At 38.2% G+C, this 21,818-nt stretch overlaps 1 protein-coding gene across 2 annotated transcripts in view; it reads right to left on the bottom strand.

Annotated features, from left to right (window-relative positions):
* Positions 1-654: 654 nt before the first annotated feature.
* ELMOD1 (ELMO domain containing 1) overlaps positions 655-21,818 on the bottom strand; it is a 35,062-nt gene continuing 13,898 nt past the window's right edge. Inside the window, exons 5-10 of one of the 2 annotated variants that reach the window (XM_003415613.3) lie at positions 20,604-20,737; positions 17,765-17,833; positions 17,257-17,280; positions 9,329-9,379; positions 7,796-7,929; positions 655-1,446 (exon numbers count right to left, since the gene is read on the bottom strand). In XM_003415613.3, the coding sequence (XP_003415661.2) occupies positions 1,274-1,446; positions 7,796-7,929; positions 9,329-9,379; positions 17,257-17,280; positions 17,765-17,833; positions 20,604-20,737 (585 nt within the window). In that variant the 3' untranslated portion in view covers positions 655-1,273. The remainder of the gene's footprint in view (positions 1,447-7,795; positions 7,930-9,328; positions 9,380-17,256; positions 17,281-17,764; positions 17,834-20,603; positions 20,738-21,818) is intronic. The other variant, XM_023554751.2, reaches the window with a different exon arrangement.

Genomic DNA, 21,818 nt, shown 5'->3' with positions numbered 1-21,818 from the left:
TAAAATGAAATCTACTCCATGCTACAGTAGAATGACATGAAATTTATTCATTAATGGACAGTTAGGCAGTACTCAAAATTCATTTAAATAAGCAAGTGATTACACAAACTCTAATAATACTAAAATTGATAGTCAGAAGGTATAAAATACCATGGGTATGAAATGCCATGGTAAATACTATTCAACAGACTACAATCATAATTCCAAACTAAATCACGGATTTTAAAATGATTTTAAGCAGTTCTGGAATGATTTGATTTTTCCCCCTTTCAAGCAATTTACTGCTTCCACTAACACAAGACAAGGTCATTGTTTTCAAGAAATACTACAGAATGACATAGCTTAGGCTCCTCTCTTGTAACACGTCTTGCAAAAAAAAAAAAAATTTTTAATATTGCCCCTTTCCATGGAAAACAAACCAGTTAGCACTCAGTTCCCCAAGCAAGGTGCTTGGATCAGAACAGTGCCAGGGTGTATCTCAAGAGTTCTGCAAGAGGCAAGCAGTGAAGAGTCTTTTGTAGCATTTAAGATATATGCATACTCTTCTGAGGCTCCAAGCATCATAAACATATTTAAGCAGCCAAGTCACTGAAATTAGGGAAATAAAACAATTTGATATCCAGATGACTATGACATGACTGCAACTGGGGGTAAGCGAGTTACAATGTAATTCTGCGGCATTGAAACAAAAATATCTTCTGCGGAGGTTTGCCTGTTAAAGCCTCATCCCGTTTTTGTGAAGCACGGCTATGTTTGCAGGAACAGTTTGGCTTATCATGTATCTGTCTGTATTATTTTAAAGTCTTATATTGTTTTGGAATGAGATCCAAGCCTGAACTTGGCTTGAAAAGCTAGCAGCAGTAGTCATGAAACATATCAATAAATTAAAAGGCTGTCACAGAGCAAGATTCAGCTAAATTTCTTACATACAAAATACAGCTAGAGAAATCACAATTCTTTAATGCTGAAGAATGGGGGGAGAGGAGGAGGAAAAAAATCTAAAAAAATAGAAAACTGTCTCTATACCTGGGTGTCAGGGCAAGATGTAACACTGCATAATGCCACAATCTGAGCAGTCACTGGATGACTGATACTCCAGAAATGGTGGGATCTGGGGATCTGATAATTATGACCAAGAGATGAGAACACTGTATCGAAAGGCATGCGTACAATCACTGTGTGCATTCGGCGTGTGGGCTGGGACCTAAGCAGAGAACTAACACGACGATGAGGCAGTGTGTTCCAGGGCACCCATTAAAACCAGCCTGGGCAATTACATGTTGATTAAACCTTCCGAGGCAGCAAAATGTGGGCACAATGCCATGTCTGGGTTCTGCAGCTGTTTTACAATCCTCTTGCGGAATTTCTCCCGCACACGATTGAATTCCATTATATCCATGGGGTCCTCTTCAATCCAAAACTTATGAAACTCGTGCATCAAATAGCCTGTTAGAGATAATACAGTGATAAGAATGCAGGAGGAACAAAGTCCTTGATCACATTCAAAATCATCCTGAATATTGAAAGAGGGGTTAGAACAAATAATAGCCACCATGGAGCTCACAAAAGAGATAAAAATATAGTGAATGATACTATGGTTGAAGGTTTAAAGATTATTCTTTAAACCCGGTTCAGTGGAAGCTACAGATCGGCAGATTTTTGCAAGTGGTCCTGGAATTATTCTCATTGTTCTCTAGCAGAAAGACAAATCAATTCTGCCATCTCTTGTATGTGAATCACGTTGGGAACATTTTCTGAAGGGCCATTAGTGACTACTTCATCCTTCCTCTCTTAATTAAATTAACATAATGGTCTGATATTTTGAAATTACTCTGCTCAGCCTTTTTTTCTCTTGATATTTGATTTGACTAAAATTTTGAATTACTCTGACAAACCAAACAAATGCATTCTGATTATTGAGAGACAATAAGAATTGTAATTCAACACGGATTGCTCACTCAACTACATGAAATTATTAATAAGCCTTCCTTGCTCTGAAGCATAATTTCACATACAAATACTTCTATGTCTCAGAAATGTTATGGATGAATGATCTGGATTGGGAGTTTTTTTGGAATAAGTGTTAAGTATTTGATACAAGAACCTCTTCCTTGTGTTTGTTCACCACTGTGTCCTTCTCTTCATCACCCTCAGATTTGAAACGTGAATATTTTTTTGAAAAGCAAGTACATTTAAGTGTAGTAAATCCATTGCAAGCTTAGGTATCTCTATGTATTAGAGAAAAGATTCTTTAAGGAAATAATTCTAGTTTAAAAACACGCACACACACACAAAGATAACATGGATCTTTGTCCTAACGTGGGGGCTGGGGGGGACAGTTGCTGTGGAGGTAACTCTGGCTCATGGCGACTCCATGTGTGTTAGACTAGAACTGTACTCTAGGAGGTTTTCAATGGTTGATTTTTCGTAAGTAGATCGCTAGGCCTTTCTTCTGAGGTGTCTCTGGGTGGACTCGAACCTTGAACCTTTCAGTTAGCAATCAAGTGCGTTAGTCATTCACACCACCCAAGAACTCCTTAATGTTAGAAGGCAGTGGAAAATAGTTTGGAGCAACAACTCCGTAAAACTGGGTTTGAATCTTAGCTCTGCCACATCCATGTGTAAACGGAAATCAAGGACGAGTGAGGACTGGCGATAATGGAGACGTGGAGAGAATTTTGGAACATACTCAACTCTAATAGAAAAAAAAATCACTACCTTACATTTTTCTGGTAACTGGTTAAAAAATATATATATATTTTTTTCATATGTGGAAAACCTTCAACATAGTTCCATAAACAAATTTTTAAAAATCTTTATTCATATTTCACTATAATACAAAATTAGAAGGGACCATCCCCTAACACACTGCCAGATGTTAGTCCCCTTCTACACACTCAGCCCTCTGATCACTCATCTCATTACACAGGTGCTTGCTTGTACATTGTTAAGTATGTGGTCTGTCTACAAATACTGGAAGAGAGAGAGTAAGGAGAGAGAGAATTTATTATATATTTCTTTTGGGTTGACTGCTCCATTTCTCCTAGGACTGGATCTGTCTTTGGGTCCTCCACTAGGGTAAGAGTAGAGGTGGGGATGGTTCATAAGCTGATACCATTCTCAGAATCCTTTTTCTTACGTCTCTAAAAGTCAAGCTATAAAGCTTGCAGGCTAGTTCCCTGGAATTGACTCTCTCTCTACCCCATCAGGAAAATGATTAGACATTATGTAACACGATCTTAGCCAAAATGCAGAAATAGTGGCATAGCTTCCAAGATACATGTTATAATCATAAAACTTTACACATTTATATAATACTACAGAATATCCAAAAAATCCAGTTGGTTAATTGAATTTCCAACAAATATAAAATAGGTACAGTATTAGGTACTGAGGATGCAAGAAGTAGAGTTCTTGGGATCCCCAATTCTCAGTCTCTTGGAAAGAGGGACACAGGTGATGATTTCAGCAGAACGTGGTAACTAAGGAAGCTAACATAGTAGTGTGGGAGGTACGGACAGGAAATAGGCCAGGTCATTGCTGTCTCTCACTTAATTCTTACAACAGCTTTGTGGGGTCGGTAATGTAGATATTATATCTCCATTTTACATGTGAGAACACTGGGCTTAGAGAAGACACTTGGATGGCGGTACACGATGACACAGTCACAGCTGGAAGCTGGATGCCAGGACTGGAACCAGTTGAATTTCCACCACTGCACCAGGCTGTCTTTTCCAGTGCATTCTGTTTCTCTTGCTCTTGTTCCTATTGAATAGTTCCTCATTCTGAAGGTCAAAGAAAAGATGAACTCCTTCCCCTCTTCTGGCCACCGTACCTAACCCCACTCCATTTCAGTGAGGCTGCACGTTCAGCGGAGCTTTGGACTGAATGCAATTTTTGTAACATACTGCCTCAGCAGTGTAGCTGTGAAGTCAGAATGACAGAGCTATTATATTCTTTTATTCTTTCACCTAGATGGAATACTTGTTTTGAATACTAATTTGGCTTTCCTGTAGCTTATTCATTATTGCTTGAATGTGTCTTGGTTTTGCTTCACTGCATTCAGTTAATAGAGAGCAGAGACATATATGCAAGGATACAGGTAATTCCAAGAGTATTACAGAAGAGACGTGCAAACCTGAACAGGTTCAATGGAGGAATAATCAACCCAGGGCACGGTGTGCCTCTTCTAGAGAGGTCTGAGTCCTTCTGCCTATACTCCAATCCACAGAGTATTCTGCTGTTTCCAAAACCCGGTGGGGTCTTGGGAAATAAATAATCCTGTTGCATACTTGATCACTTGGGCTAGGATTCTCTTGGAAACATATTAATCCAGGCCAAGAAAAAATCTTTCCAGAGAAATTAGACTCTCCTTTTTTCCCCCTACAGGAGCCCTGGTGGCTCAGTAGTTCAGAGCTCGGCTGCTGACCAAAAGGTTGGCAGTTCAAATTCACCAATAACTCCTTGGAAACCATACGGAGCAGGTCTATTCTGTCCTATAGGGTCTCTTTGAGGCAGAATTCACTCAATGGCAAGAGGTTTTTGGGTCCCCCACCAAAGGACACCATCCAATATTTTAGCCTGTCATCCATCCATCTATTCATCCATTGATGTATCCATTCACCTACCCACCCACCCGTCCGTCTGTCCGTCCACCCAACCATCCATCCAACAAATAGTTACTGAGCACCTCCTCTGTACCAAGCTCTGGGCTGAGGATATAGCCATGAACAAAATAAACACTCCTGCCCTTAAAAGTCAATTCCTTATGATTCTAACTTTGATTCCTGGGAGAGCTTGTCCACTGTGTGGCTCTGGTTTTCACCTTCATGCTGATAACTCTCCAATTTACAGCTTGAATCCTTCTAACTTTTCAGAGCTCCTGAGTCTTCATTACACTGCCCACTATGCTATTCAATATGGATTTCCAAAAAGGGACTCACCCTCAATATGCCTGAAACTAAATTTATTCTATTTTCCTCCAAAACCACTTCCTTGGTTTCCCTAAAGTTTAAAGATAGGATAGGGCAAGTACAAGGAGCTAGGGAAAAATAGCAAGGGGGTCTTATTTATCTATATATTTATGTTCTTTAACATGGCTTATAAAGCTCTTCAAGTCTGCCCCCTCCCCCACTTACATTTTCTGTCTCATCTCAAGCCACCCTTCCTCTCAAACTCTATACTCTATTTCTTGAATCCATCATACCATTTTGCCTTGTGGCCTTTGCCTGTGCTACTCCCTCTGGCAGGACCACTAAGACACCGTTGCTTTATTTTCTGCCACTCATCCTTCAGGTCTAAGCTAAAATGGCCCTTGCTCTGGGAGGCTTTTCCTGACTTCCAGACTGAATGATCTTTGCAAGACCTTTTCAATTTTTTAAAATAATATCTTCCTCTATTAAGGCCCAAGAGAACCAGGCAAAAGCCGTTTCTGGTCTAGACCTGGAATTCACATATCGATTCTGCCATATTCTATTGGGAACCCTGGTGGCGTAGTAGTTAAGTGCTAAGCCTGCTAACCAAAAGGTCAGCAATTCGAATCTAGCAGGTGCTCCTTGGGAACTCTATAGGGCAGTTCTACTCTCTCCTATACGGTTTCTATGAGTCGGAATTGACTCCATGGCAACGGGTTTGGTTTTTGGTTTTATACTCTATTGGTCACCCAGACACTAAGGTCAACCCAGGGGTAGTGGGTGGGGAGCACATAAATTTATTTCTAAATGGGAGGAGTGTCAAAGAATTTTTGGACATGTTTTTAAACCACCACGCTAAGATATCTGAGTTATCTGCGAATAGTTTTGACTAAATAAAAAGCGAACTGGACTAAAAGCTGATTGCATGCTCTGAGCACATAGGCAGGGCTTGTTGACTATGAACATCAGTGCAGAGTGATATGGCTTGGCTGTTTCACTACAGAGATACAGAGGTTAGTATCTTTATGTGTTTTCTCTTCAGCTGATCAGATTCCTCAGAGAAGACCCTTTCAATCTCTCTTAACTGGCTGCCAAAGTTCTAGGAACTGAGTAGAAGAAGAAGCCTGGTTTTCTCAACCTTCATCATAGCAACTTTCTGTACAGTTTGCTACCAACATTGTCATCAACTGTGCCTGGTTGCCATCAGTCAGAGACCATTTATTTCACTTTCTCCATAGAAGAACCCACCAGCCTTCTTCTGGCACTGGTAGGAGGCCAGAGACATTACCTGGGAAGGCAATTTGGGCCTCTAAGAGCTTCTTGACAGACTTTCAAGTAATTGTGCTGTTTCCGGCCCTACTTTCACCCCTATTTCCAAAGACACTCGATACTGCCAGTTTAGGAACTTTTTGGGAATTGTGTAAAATAAATCAGGTTGCTTCTCACTTTTCCACAAATACCTGCTTGGGAATGTTTTCTCAGGACTACTAAATCAGGTACCACTTGATCTGTTTTCCAGCTTCCAAAACAAGGTTGCTCTTTTTCCTCCTTTCCAGTTTTCCCTAACCTGTGGGTTTATGCTTTTTGTTAAAAAAAAAAAATCCTCTAGGTTAACTGTAGCAGAGTTTCACAAGGGAACAGAGCATAATACATTAATTAATTCTGCCATCTTTAACCAAAAGTCCTGATGAAGTGATGTAAAAACAGTCAAAATTCTAGATAACAGAATTGCTATTAATTTAGGAGTCTAGATAAAATAAATTGCTTTTAACTCATGACTTTGTCACATTTTACAAATGAACTGAGGAATATCAGTCCCCTATGGTGAATTTGGGGTCCAAGAACTACGTCTTAATCATCTCTAGAAAGAATGGCAGACCTGTTCAGCAAATTAACAGCAGAAAAAAGCTGGAAAGAACATAAAGGAGAAGACAGACTTTGGAATTTTCTTGCTAAGAAAGCCTAGGTATGAAGCCATCAGGGCAATAAGCATGGTTTAAATTGTTTCTCCTTTAAGTTGCCTAGGTCGCTTGACTACCAGGTGGACTACCTTTCAAGTGCCTCCAATTCAGTTTGTTTCTGTTTAGAATGATATACACTGAGATTTAGGATTCTGCCTCTAAGAATGGAGAATAGTAACCAGGGCTCTGCCATATAATCTCAGTCTTTATTTTCTGAAACCTTAGCACAACTGCAACCCAAAGAACACCTCTCAGTCAAGGACAATATAAGGCTCTGGTTCAGGGTCAACAGTGCTAGTCTCTACTCCTACCTACTCTTAGAGAGGCTGGTCATGCTGCCTTCTGCAATAGTAGTAGTAGTAGTTGTAAAAGTAATACCCATGACAACACCACCACCATCAATATCACTCACTAAAACAACACCCCATCTTGCTAAGATCTGCTGAGCACTAACTATGGGACTAGCCAATAACACCTTTTTATCCATTACCTCATTTTATATTCATAACAACTCTGAGGAAGGGCTAAGTTTATAGACAAGAAAACAGAGGCTTAGAAAAGTTAGTAAACATAAAACTGGGAGTCAACACAAGCTGCTTGTCTTCAGACCCTGTACTCTTAAGCACTAAGCCCATGCTGTATCAGAGAGATAGAGATGGAAACAGATAGACAGATAGACTCAAAATGTCCTCAAGTCAGGCCAGAAGTTGATACACCAGATATTACACAAAAGCTGGGAAAGAGAAAAATCCACAATACCATGAAAACACAAGTGCAAGTTTTTGAATGAGAAAATAAAAAAATTCAAAACCAAAGGAGGAAGTTCAAAGGCCCTAACGCAGCCAAACAACAAAGGCCTCTCAGCTTTGACCCCTGTCTTGAAACAATCTTATGTTGATAATTGAGCAACAGGACACTTACAGAAAGTTTGTTGAAAGTGGGATAATGTTGGAGCTTCTGGGGCGATGTTGTAGAAATGGGTCTTGAGAGTTCCACTGATCAGTAGATTATATGCCAGATCAGTTATATTGATGCCCACAATTGCAAACGAGTACCTGAAAATGTAAGCCACAAGCCCAACTGGGTGTTACATGTGGAAAAGAAACATTTCAAAAAATGATAGCAGGAGTTTTTAAACTACTATTAAATTATTTATCAGAGTGGCAGGTTGCCCTCCCCTCTCTATACGAATTTTGTGTAAAAGAAAATTTCAGTAATGTGTACCATGAGAATTTAGATTCAAAGGCTTTGACTTGATAATTCTATTTCTAAAAATATTAGAAAAAAATCAGATGTGATCAAAGCTTTATGCACAAGGATATTCATTACAGCATTATTTATAATGGCAAAGACATGTAAACAATTCAAATATCCTAAAAAAGAAGACTGGTGAAATAAATGATAGTAATTTCATACGATGGCATATTACAGCTAATAAAAACTATATTATTAAAAACTCTTCAAACAAAATATAAAACATTATGTATAGAACAGGCCAAATTTCACATACGTGCTTAGAAAAAAGGCTAGAACGAAATGTCACAAAATATTAATAATGGGTAAAACCCAAACCCAGTGCCGTCGATTCGATTCCAACTCATAGTGACCCTATGACAGAGTAGAAATGCTAGGGGAATAAGACTGGCATGATTTTTTTGTTTCCTTTTCTATATTTTCTATAATAAATTGTACATTACTTTTAAAATGAGAAACATTTAAAATAGATAACGCTTAGAGTATTTTTAGTCCCTTTTCTACATGTCTATCAAAAATTAAAGGGGACTGAATTCTTTAGTCCTCTCTGCTAATATAAATCCAGCATAGAAAAAAAAGGAATTTCCTATTCAGAAATATTTTTGGATGAAACATGTTATTGAAAAAAAAAAAAAAAACTTCTAAACTAAATTTTTACTTAGTAGCCTGATACTTGATAAAAAACAAACAAAAAAACCAAACCGTTGCCATGGAGTCGATTTCAACTCATAATGACCCTATAGAACAGAGTAGAACTATCCCTTAGGGTTTCCAAGGACTGTCTGGTGGATCTGAACTGCTGACCTTTGGGTTAGCAGCCATAGCTCTTAACTACTGTCCCACCAGGGTTTCCACGATACTTAATAGAAATCCTTAAAAGAAATCTACCAAATAACAATTCTTTTATTTTTCTACCAAATACAATTCTAAGTGATGGTTTCTGAAAATCATTCCAACATAGTTACAGCTTTCTGTATGTTCCCAGTTGGCCACAGGAAAAGCAGTATCATATAATTACACAAAAAATATCCAAAAACAATAAATGAGTCTTTTTAAAAATTCAACTGGATTATATATTTCCATCTGGACAAGTGGATTTGTTCCTTGTCATCTCTCACAGTACTCTTAGGACATTTTTGCTGACTAACTTCTCGTTCTAGTTTAGAATGACAACCATTATAAATGAAATCACACGCTCACCCAATTGCTTTATCCATCCTTTTCTTTTCCCACTCTGTTTTGCTGAATTTGCTAAATGAATGAACAAATAAAAGGATTAATAAAAAAAACTCTTTAATTGATATTTGCTCTATTTCAATGCTCATGATAAAACTGTTAACTAGATAGATGCAGAGATGTCTGTAACTCACTTATCAAACCCAAATCAAGGAGGCGGAGCAGAATAGACACACGCTTCTGACGAGCCCTCTTACAACAAAGCCCCCAAAAAGCAAGTGAAATGAGTATACTTATGACAAGCTAGGAGCCCTGAACATCAAAGGCAAGCTTAGAAAATGAACTGAGGGACAGGGGGAGGAAGAGACGGTTCAGAAGCGGAGAGCAGTTACCGGACCTGAATCTCAGGGAGCCCTCAGGCACCATTCCTGGGAGCAGCAGTGGCAGGCTGGTACTAGCATTCGAGCTGCAGTTTCCTCAGGGAGAAGCAACCATTCACAGAGCCTACTAACACCTCCGGAACCAGAGAAGAAGGGCGCTCTCCGCAAAAGCTAAGTAATTGTGTATATTTTACCCACCTCCCCACCCCTGCTCTCAAGCTGGCTTTGGCAGATGATTTCCCTGGACCTGAGACAGGCCCTGTTGAGCATTTAGAGCCATCCTCTTGGTCTTGGAGAAGGAAAAAAATTGCATTTGGGGGAAAAGATAATTTGCCAGCTCCACTACCCGGGGAGCTCAGGACAGAAGCGGCTCCTGTCCAGGCACAGACGGTCCAAGGACTTTGAGTACATTTACCCTCTGCATGGACCTGTGTGGGCCTATTTCAGGAGAATAGGCCCTTGTTGGCAGGCTCCAACTCTTTCAGCTGTGTGGTGGAGAGGTTGGTGTTTGATGTTTGACATCGCTTTGCCTATTAAACAGGGTCCTGACCTACCCACAACAGGGGCCTAAGGACTGGTGGCTCCACTCAGGTCACCCAGCCACCCGCGAGAGGGGTCCAAGGATAATTGGTACCTCCCCGTCCTTACAACCAAAAACGTTGGGTACCCATGGTCTATCTGCAGAACCCACCCACCTGTACGCTCTAAGGAAGAGGGACGCACCTTCCTCAGAGACACGTGGGGGATGATTCTCAGCCCCCTGTCTTGTTCAGAGTGTGACCCCAGCTGCAACCAGATACCGGTACCTACACCAATCACCCCTGCCCCTCTAAGACTGTAGGACAGACCCTGTACCACACACTTGATGATCAGCTACCTGGACACCTGAGCTGAATTCATACAAGAAAAATGAATGGACTCCAGTACTTATATACCTGAAAACAGCTCTAACCATCTGGGGACAGAATGTCAGAGCTCCAAAGGGGAAAATAATCAAGCTAGCTCACGGAAGCAAACAATTTGGGCATATCAAAAGAAAACAAAGCAAGAAGCTACAATACAGTAAGCAAACATAAAATAAACTAACACAGTACCTTCTAGATGGCTCGGAGACAACAGTCAATATGAAGTCACATAAAGAAACAGACCATGATTGCCTCAACAAGCTCTCAAAACAGAATACAGGGATTTTCTAGATGTAAGTGCCTTCCTGGAATTACCAGAGGCAGAATACAAAAGATTAATATACAGAACCCTTCGAGACATCAGGAAAGAAATGAGGCAAAACACAGAACAAGCCAAGGAACACACAGATAAAGCAATTGAAGAAATTAAAAAGATTATTCAGGAACATAATGAAAAATTTAATAAGCTGGAAAAATCCATAGACAGACAGCAATCAGAAATTCAGAAGATTAACAAACCATGCAAGCAAGAATGCAATCGGATGACATATAAAAAACTGAAGGAAAAAAATTCCCAGCCAAGAATCTTATATCCACCAAAATTTTCTCTCAAATATGAAGGTGATATTAGGACATTTCCAGGTAAACACAAGTTTAGGGAATTCATAAAAACCAAACCCAAACTACAAGAAACACTAAAGGGAGTTCTTTGGTTAGAAAATCAATAATATCAGGTATCAATACAAGACTAGAACACTGGGCAGAGCATTCAGAAGTCAACCCAGACGGGGAAAGCACAAAAATAAATCAAGATAAATGCTCAAAACAGGGAAACAGCGATGTCACTATGTAAAAGAATAAAACACATTAAAACAATAAAAAGGGACTAAGAAATGTAGTCATAGATGTTCCATATGGAGAGGAAGACAAGGTGATAACAACGAAATAAAAGTTAGGTTTAAATTTAGAAAAATAGAGGTAAATAATAAGGTAACCACAAAGGGGACAAACTATCCTACTCATCAAAATAAAATACAAGAAAAAAATAGAGACTCAGCAGAAACAAAATGAATGACAACAAATGTGAGGAAAGGACAATATATAGATAATCTACTCACCACATAAAATTAAGTGGAAAAAAAGAAACTGTCAACAACACACAAAAAAACACATCAAAATGATAGCACTAAATTCATACCTATCCATAATTACACTGTATGTAAATGGACTAAATGCACCAATAAAGAGACAGAGAGTGGTACAATGGATTAAAAAACACGATCCGTCTATATGCTGCCTACAAGAGACACACCTTAGACGTGGAGACCAAAACAAACTAAAACTCAAAGGATGGAAAAAAATATATCAAGCGAACAACAATCAAAAAAGACCAGGAGTGGTAATATGAATTTCTGGCAAAATAGACTTTCAAGTTAAGTCCATCATAAAGGATAAGAAAGGACACTATGTAACGATTAAAGGGACAATATACCAAGAAGATATGACTATATTAAATATATATGGACCCAATGACAGGGCTGCAAGATACATAAAACAAACCCTATCAGCACTGAAAAGTGAGATAGACAGCTCCACAATAAAAGTAGGGAACTTCAACACACCACTTTCAGTGATGGACAGGACAACCAGAAAGAAGCTCAATAAACACATGTAAGATCTAAGTGCCACAATCAACCAACTTGACCTCATAGACATATACAGAATACTCCACCCAAGAGCAGCCAAGTATACTTTCTTTTCTAGTGCACATGGAACATTCTCTAGAACAGACCACATATTCGGTCATAAAGCAAGCCTTAGCAGAATCCAAAACATTGAAATATTATAAAGCATCTTCTCTGACCATAAGGCCATAAAATTAGAAAACAATAACAGAAAAAGCAGGGAAAAGAAATAAAACACTTGGGAACAGAACAACACCCTGCTCAAAAAAGACCGGACTATTGAAGACATTAAGGATGGAATAAAGAAATTCAGAGAGTCCAATGAGAATGAAAACACTTCGTATCAGAACCTTTGGGACAGAGTGAAAGCAGTGCTCAGAGCTCAGTTTATATCAATAAATGCACGCATACAAAAAGAAGAAAGGGCGAAAATCAAAGAATTATCCCTACAACTTGAACAAATAGAGAGTGCAACAAAAGAAACCCTCAGGCACCAGAATAAAAAATAATAAAAATTAGAGCAGAACTAAATGAAATAGAAAACAGAAAAACAATTGAAAGAATTAACAAGACCAAAAGCTGGTTCTTTGAAAAAATCAACAAAAATGATAAACCACTGGCCACAATGACAAAAGAAAAACAGGAGAGGAAGCAAATAACCCAAATAAGAAATAAGATGGGCGGTATTACAACAGACCCAACTGAAACTGAAAGAATCATATCAGATTGCTATGAATAACTGTACTCTAACAAATGTGAAAACCTAGAAGAAATGGATGAATTCCTAGAAACACACTACCTACCTAAACTAACACAAACAGAGGTAGAACAACTAAAGAGACCCATAACAAAAGAAGAGATTGAAAAGGTAATCAAAAAACACCCAACAAGAAAAAGCCCTGGCCTGGACTGCTTCACTGCACAGTTCTACCAAACTTTCAGAGAAGAGTTAACACCATGCTACTAAAGGTATTTCAGAGCCCAGAAAAGGATGGAATACTCCCAAACTCATTTTATGAAGCCAACATATCCCTGATACCAAAACCAGGTAAAGACACCACAAAAAAAGAAAACTACAGGCCTACATCCCTCATGAATATAGACGCAAAAACTCTCAACAAAATTATAGCCAATAGAATTCAACAACATATCAAAAAAAATAATTCACCATGCCCAAGCGGGATTCATATCAGGTATGTAGGGATGGTTCAACATTAGAAAAACAATTCATGTAATCTATCACATAAATAAAACAAAAGACAAGAATCACATGATTTTATCAATTGATGCAGAAAAGGCATTTGACAAAGCTCAACACTCATTCACGATAAAAACTCTCAGCAAAATAGGAATAGAAGGAAAATTCCTCAGCATAATAAAGGGCATTTATACAAAGCCAACAGCCAACATCACCCTAAATGGAGAGAGCCTGAAAACATTCCCATTGAGATCTGGAACCAGACAAGGATGCCCTTTATTACCACTCTTAGTCAATATTGTTCTGGAGGTCCTAGCCAGAGGAATTAGGCTAGACAAAGAAATAAAGGGCATCCAGATTGGCAAGGATGAAGTAAAACTATCTCTGTTTGCAGACAACATGATCTTATACACAGAAAACCCTAAAGAATCCTCCAGAAAGCTACTGAAACTAATAGAAGAGTTCAGCAGATTATCGGGATACAAGATAAACATACAAAAATCAGTTGGATTCCTCTAAACGAACAAAAAGAACATCGAAGAGGAAACCACCAAATCAATGCCATTTACAGTAGCCCCCAAGAAGATAAAATACTTAGGAATAAATCTTACCAGAGATGTAAAAGACTTATACAAAGGAAACTGCACTACACTCCTGCAAGAAACCAAAAGAGACTTTCATAAGCGGAAAAACGTACCTTGCTCGTGGATAGGAAGACTTAACATTATAAAAATGTCTATTCTACCAAAAGCAATCTGTACATTTAATGCAATTCCGATCCAAATCCCAATGACATTCTTTAATGAGATGGAGAAACAAATCACCAAATTCATATGGAAGGGAAAGAGGCCCCAGATAAATAAGGCATTACTGAAAAAGAAGAACAAAGTGGGAGGCCTTACTTTACCTGATTTTAGAACCTATTATACCGCCACAGTAGTCAAAACAGCCTGGTACTGGTACAACAAGAGATGCATAGACCAATGGAATAGAATTGAGAATCCATACATAAATCCATCCACATATGAGCAGCTGATATTTGACAAAGGCTCCAAAGCAGGTCAATGGGGAAAAGACAGTCTTTTTAACAAACGCTGTTGGCATAACTGGATATTCATCTGGAAAAAAATGAAACAAGACCCATACCTCACTCCATGCACAAAAACTAACTCAAAATGGACCAAAGACCTACATATAAAATCTAAAACAATAAAGATCATGGAAGAAAAAACAGGGACAACGTTAGGAGCCCTAATACATGGCATAAACAGTATACGAAACATTATATGTAGAAGAAAAACTAACTGGGAGCTCTCAAAAATCAAACACCTATGCTCATCCAAAGACTTCACCAAGAGAGTAAAAAGACTACCTACACACTGGGAAAAGGTTTTTAGCTATGACATTTCTTAACAGCGCCTGATCTCTAAAATCTACATGATACTGCAAAAATTCAACTGCAAAAAGACAAATAACCCAACTAAAAAATGGGCAAAAGAAATGAATAGACTCTTCATTAAAGAAGACATTTGGGTAGCTAACAGATATATGAGGAAATGTTCATGATCATTAGCCATTAGAGAAATGCAGATCAAAACTACAATGGGATTTCATCTCACTCCAACAAGGCTGGCATTAATAAAAAAAAACACAAAATAATAAATGTTGGAGAGGCTATGGAGAGATTGGAACACTTCTACACTGCTGGTGGGAATGTAAAATGGTACAACCACTTTGGAAATCGATTTGGCGCTTCCTTAAAAAGCTAGAAATAGAACTACCATACGATCCACCAATCCCACTCCTTGGAATATATCCTAGAGAAATAAGAGCCTTTACATGAACAGATATATGCACACCCATGTTTATTGCAGCAGTGTTTACAATAGCAAAAAGATGGAAGCAACCAAGGTGCCCATCAACGGATGAATGGATAAATTATGGTATATTCACACAATGGAATAGTACGCATTGATAAAGAACAGTGAGGAATCTGTGAAACATTTCATAACATGAGGGAACCTGGAAGGCATTATGCTGAGTGAAATTAGTCAGTTGCAAAAGGACAAATATTGTAGAAGACCACTATTATAAAATCTTGAGAAATAGTTTAAACTGAGAAGAAAACATTCTTTTGTGGTTACGAGATGGGGGAGGGAGGGGGGTGGGAGAGGGGCATTCACTAATTAGATAGTAGATAAGAACTACTTTAGGTGAAGGGAAAGAGAGCACACAATACAGGGGAGGTCAACACAATTGGACTAAACCAAAAGCAAAGAAGTTTCCTAAATAAACTGAATGCTTCGAAGGCCAGTGTAACAGGGGCAGGGGTCTGGGGACCATGGTTTCAGGGGACATCCTAGTCAATTGACATAATAAAATCCATTCAAAAAACATTCTGCATCCCACTTTGAAAAGTGGCCTTAAATGATAGCAAGCAGCCATCTAAGATGCATCAATTGGTCTCAACCCACCTGGATCAAAGGAGAATGAAGAACACCAAGGACACAAGGTAATTACGAGCCCAAGACACAGAAAGGGCCACAGGAACCAGAGACTACATCATCCTGAGACCAGAAGAACTAGATGGTGCCCAGCTACAACGGATGACTGCCCTGACAGGGAACACAACAGAGAACCCCTGAGGGAGCAGGAGAGCAGTGGGATGCAGACCCCAAATTCTCTTAAAAAGACCAGACTCAATGGTCTGACTGAGAGTAGAAGGACCCTGGTGGTCATGGTCCCTGGACCTTCTGTTGGCCCAGGACAGGAACAATTCCCAAAGCCAACTCTTCAGACATGGATTGGACTGGACAATGGGTTGGAGAGGGATGCTGGTGGGGAGTGAGCTTCTTGGATCACGTGGACACTTGAGACTATGTTGGCATCTCCTGCCTGGAGGGGAGATGAGAGGGTGGAGGGGAGAGTCATTGGGAGTGTGTAGCAAGGTGTATAAGTGTTTTTGTGAGAGACTGACTTGATTTGTAAACTTTCACTTAAAGCACAATAAGAATTATAAAAATATATATACATATATTTTAAGCTTATTGTCACTCTCCAAGGAACATGGAGGATCTTATCTTTTGGCTGATGCTCCTCCAGAAAATGTCACCCGACAGTGTACACAAACTCCTCAGCCAATTTTAATACCCAAAGGAATTGAAAGCAGGAATGCACAAGGACATTTGCACACCAATGTTCATTGCAGCACTATTGAGAATAGCGAAAAGATATAAACCATCTTTGCTCTGTGCAGTAAAACTCCCTAGCAAAGTGTCCCTCTCTGGGGAGTAGATGGAGTCAGAACATATGCAGGGAGGTAAAACTAATATCTGAAGTTATATGTGGCCGCTTTTATTGAAGAAAGGGCTAGCATTTGTGTTTTGTGTGCACGCACGTGTGTGTATGGACATGTAGGTAAAACTACCAGGCTCTGTCCTTCAAGCTACAATAACATTAAACAGATAAAGTTCATATATTAATTATTTTATAAGGTGAGGTGTTTGGCCTTCAGGTGAGGTGTTAAAATGGTTCTCCTCCCATGTATAGTTATGGCTGTAGAAAGGCTCCTAAGACATTTCCCATTGGGATGGTCTAATTTGGTTTTTAGTTCACTAAAACACAGAAAAAAAAAAAAACCCAGATATAATTAACTTTCTTACATAAAAAGTTGGGAAATGTTTACTTTTGAAACATTTTTAATGAATTTTATTTCTTTAAAAAAAAATCTTACCATACTTTAAAATAAAAGCAAAAAATTACAAAAGCAAAGAAAAAAAAATACCTTATTTCCTCTTTAGTGATATCCCTTCATGTAATCAGTTAGAGAAAAAAAAATTAGAAAAGTAAATGAAATTGCAAATAATTCAGAATCTAGAATTTCACAGAATAACAACAAAAGTCGCAGAAATTCCTGACTTTCTCAGTTGGTCCCTCACATCATGACTTCCATCCTCCCCTCTCTTCCTCCATCATGCTCCTTTGTCTCTCAACTCTTTCTCTTGGCCTCTGCTTCCCCTTCTTCCATGCCTACCTCCTCAGTCTCCCTGGACACCAGTGACATTATTGGTCCCTTTAAATACATATTTCACTTAAAGCATACCCCCTTCAATTCCTACATCCTGGATTTGGTTACGTTTTAACCTTCCTATTCATCATTTGTCAAAGAGCTTATTTAAAAGTTCTAAGCCCTCACGGTGGGCTGACTATCCTGAGAAACTTATCAACAGATCAGTGCAGGAGATGATGTTAATTCTATCTAATCCCTCTAGTTTTTTTTTTCCAGCAATTACCTGAATTTTGGATGAAGAGAATCAGAGAGGACCTGCTGAGCTGCTGCGGCATCCCGTTCCGCAAAATACCTGCAGTTGGAGGGAAAGGAGATCATAACTCCATATCGTAACTCCATCTCCATAAGTCCATACATTCATTTCAACTCAATTTCAGGCCATTTTGGTTTCAGAGATGGACGGTATCATATGAGGATCACTTGTTTCAGCTCCTCCAGAAAACAAACGGCTTTTCAGAGTAGAATTTTCCAACTATGATGACAACAGTGGGGTAGTTGTGAAAGTCACTTAAATTTAGAAACGTATCCAGTAGGTTTGAAAATTTAATTATGAGCACTGCCATTCCACAGAGAGTCAAGGATATTCTTATTTAGAAGAGTCATCGATGAGGGGGTAGCCTTTCAGGATAAGTCTGGGTGAGGGGAATGGTGAGGCGCTGGGACACTCAAAGGGTAGAGAGAAAAGACTTCAGGAGGTGGGAGACAATACATTTCAAAGCATTTTTCTTGAAGAATATTTACTGGATATTTGAATTCTGGATGAATGGGTAATATCTCATGGCGCTTAGGGATGTTTTAAAAAAAATAAAATTCTGTTGTGGGATGAAACTCTTCCCAAATGAGCTTTTAAATTTTCTCTCAGAAAATTTCACAGCAAAGTCAGAAATTTTAATACACACATCTATGACTGTTAATGAAATTGAGGTTCTTTTCACACTTTTGTTGGTCATCTGGGTTTCCTCTTTTTTGTCTTATCTGTTCAAAATTCTTGGTCCAGCATATCTAAAAATATCCTCCAATATATAAGACAACTAGCCCTATAGAGAATATACTGGATAGGGACCCTTTGCCATTTTGTGTCAGTCTTGGCTTGTCTCGTCTTTTCACTTTGCTTATGGTAGCTTATATAAACCCATTGCTGTGCAGTCAATTCCGACTCATAGCAGTTCTATAGGACAGAGTAGAGCTGCCCCATAGGGTTTCCAAGGGGCAGCTGGTGGATTTGAACCTCTGACCTATTGGTTACCAGCCGAGCTCTTAACCACTGCATCACCAGGGCTATGGCTTACCATATAAAAGTTTTCAATTTTAATGTGTAAAATTTACTTTTTTTTTTTTTTACAGTTTATGCCTTTTTTGTGTGTATGTCTTTAAGAGATCCCTCCTTAATCCAATACCTTAAAGGTGTTCTCCTAAAAGTTATAGATTTGTTCTAACATTAAGTTTTTGAATGGAGATGAGACAGAGATTTAATTTTTTCCAAATGGAAGGCCAATTGTCCCAGCTCTACTTGTTCAAAAGCTGGTCTTTTACCCACTTATTTATAACTCCTTCTCTGTATTAAAATTTGTTTTCCATTCATATTACATTCTAATGTAGCATTTAACACATTCCAGAAAGCAATGTGTGATTATTAAACCTCCTAAATTTAAAATAAAGTGAAAAAGTGGATGCCACCAAATATGACTGGGTAAGGTTTAATTTCTTTTAAAAACACATCAGTATCTTCACTACTAGGGTAGTGTCAAAAGGACCCAAGAACCAACTTGAAAGTGCTCCCTTTGGCTTTAAAAATAATGACTGCATTCAAGCATCTAAAAATAATGGCTGCAATGAATTGAGTCACATTAAATATATAAAAAGGCCTAAGTCTGAAATGATACTTAAAAAATGACAAAGCAAAAAACAGAAAAAAAGACCATCAATTAAGAGAACTTGGGCACCAACTTCTTAAGTTGGTAACTAAAGGGAAAAACTGGGCATCTATTTTGCCTGCATTTTACTAAAACCGAATAACCTTAGTTTATAAAGGAAACTTGGTCTTTTCAGAATTCCAGCTAAAAATTGTGGGAAGAATAACAGAATTAAAAAAAACACTTTTTGCACAATTCATTGACTGAACAAAGATCACTGAGGGAAGAAACCATTAGACTAAAGCTTGATGGGGACTTGACAATGGAGTCATCAGGCCTTAGTCCTGAGAGTGGTGGGACATTGCACACTTCCTACCTCGATGTGAACCTGGACCTACTCAAGCCTTTCCCAAAACCTCCAATTTTCAGGAAATACAGGGATGGGTACAAGCGCAAACAGACAAACCTAGACCATGGAACATTTTATGGGACAACTGACCTAGAATCTTCCACAAGATTCCAATCTTTCCAGGCAGTGTGGGTGTGGGACTGGGGGTGGGGGGAGGGAGAGAGAGAAAAGATGCTCTAATTAAGATAGCCCCAAAAGGCATAATAACTAAATGTAACAGGTGGATCTTGTATGGATCTGGATTAGAACAACCAGGTGTAAAAAGACATTTTGAGAGAATTGGGAAATTTGAATATGAACTGCATATATAAAAAATATATATATATAGGAATTATTAATTTTGTTAGTGTAATAATGGCACTGTGGTTAATGTAAGGAAATACTCATTTTTTTAGCAGTGCATATGAAAGTATGAGGGGTGACATGACAAAAATAAAACAAAACAAATGTTGCAAAATTATGGCAAAACCTTGATAACTACTGAATCTGGGTGATCAATTAAGGGGGGTTCTTTACAACCTTCTTGCCACTTTTGTATATACTGGAAATTTTTCATGATAAAAAATTAAAAATAAATACATTTGAGATTTGCCTTAAGAATCCATGAAGTCTGCAGAAATAAAAGCAAGATGGTAGTAGCTTTTAAATTTTATGAATCTGAGTTACCTCTCAGAGAACTTGAATGTTTTCTTGGAGTCTTCTAGAAAGCAGTTCTTGAACCTAATAATTTTGCCATTTGAAAACAATACTAGGAGACCAGAATATCACTTTAATATGCAACTATTCTTCATCTTACTTACTGCAAATTGTACAGTCCCAGAAGTCCCATTCCTCGAAAATCTGTTTTAGGATCATCACCTTGGAAACCAATTTCACACCATTGCTTAGAAATCCGAGATTCCAGTGGAGTATTGGGCTTCAGGAACTTCCATAACTGGAGACAAGGAAGAGAATGATCCTGTTGATGTGCACACACAAACACCCTTTTCTTTGTTTTTTTTGCTCAGATTTTGTAAACTACATTATTAGAAGCTTCACAAAGCTGAATATATGCAAATAAAAGACAATTGAAAATATGATCACCTTCCGATCTTCTGTGACAGCAGTTCTCAAAGTATAGTCTGAGGACTCCTGGGGGTACCTGAGACCTTTTCAGGGACTTGGGCAGGTAAAAATAATTTTCATAAGAAAACTAAAACGTACTTTGCCCTTTTCACTCTAATTCTCTCACAGGTGTTCAGGAGTGTTCCAGAAGCTATGAGACATGTGTGACATCGTCGCTCTGAAGGTAATGGAATGTGTACTTGTATATTTTAGAGTTGTAAGTTTTCCTGTTTTAATTTCCAATATGGAATTATATATATATATATATACATCCAACAAAAGCTCTTCGAAGCCCTCAGAAGTATTTGAGTATAGAGAGAAGGGGGAACAGTGAAAATTTGGAGGGCATCCATCATTCAAATTCTCAAATAATGCTTATCTCACTTTATATGAAAACTTTCAGTAGAATTATTAACAAAAAGAAAAGTGAACTGACTGGAGTTTAATTTCTTAGGTCTCATCTATAACAGAAGGGAGAATAAACACTATCATGTAGTGAATAAGGCAAGATCAGCATTGTTCTAGAATAAACCTCACAATATAGCATCAGCTTTAAGAGTTACCTAAAAAAAAAACTCTATACAATTAATCATATACCCACCAGCAAATACAAATTCTAAACATGGTGCTGTATTAAAAACAGAACTGGTTCTATTTTTCTAAATTTTCTATAGGAAGATTAACTATAGATTCAACAACTATCATTACTTCACTGAGAGAGATTGAGACCCACAGTTGCATATAATATAAATATATAATGCTCTAAGTACTAATTCTAATAAATAGAGATGGGGATGTGATAAAAATTACTTTTTAGACAATAATATTTTACATTGCAACTTCATTATGGACAGGAAAAACACAAATGCAAAATTTCGTTTTTACTATTTCAGAAATAACTTCTAAATTGC

The sequence above is a fragment of the Loxodonta africana genome, chromosome 7, assembly GCF_030014295.1.
Source record: "Loxodonta africana isolate mLoxAfr1 chromosome 7, mLoxAfr1.hap2, whole genome shotgun sequence".
Taxonomy (NCBI): Eukaryota; Metazoa; Chordata; class Mammalia; order Proboscidea; family Elephantidae; genus Loxodonta; species Loxodonta africana.
This window is presented reverse-complemented; position numbering and strand designations above follow the sequence as displayed.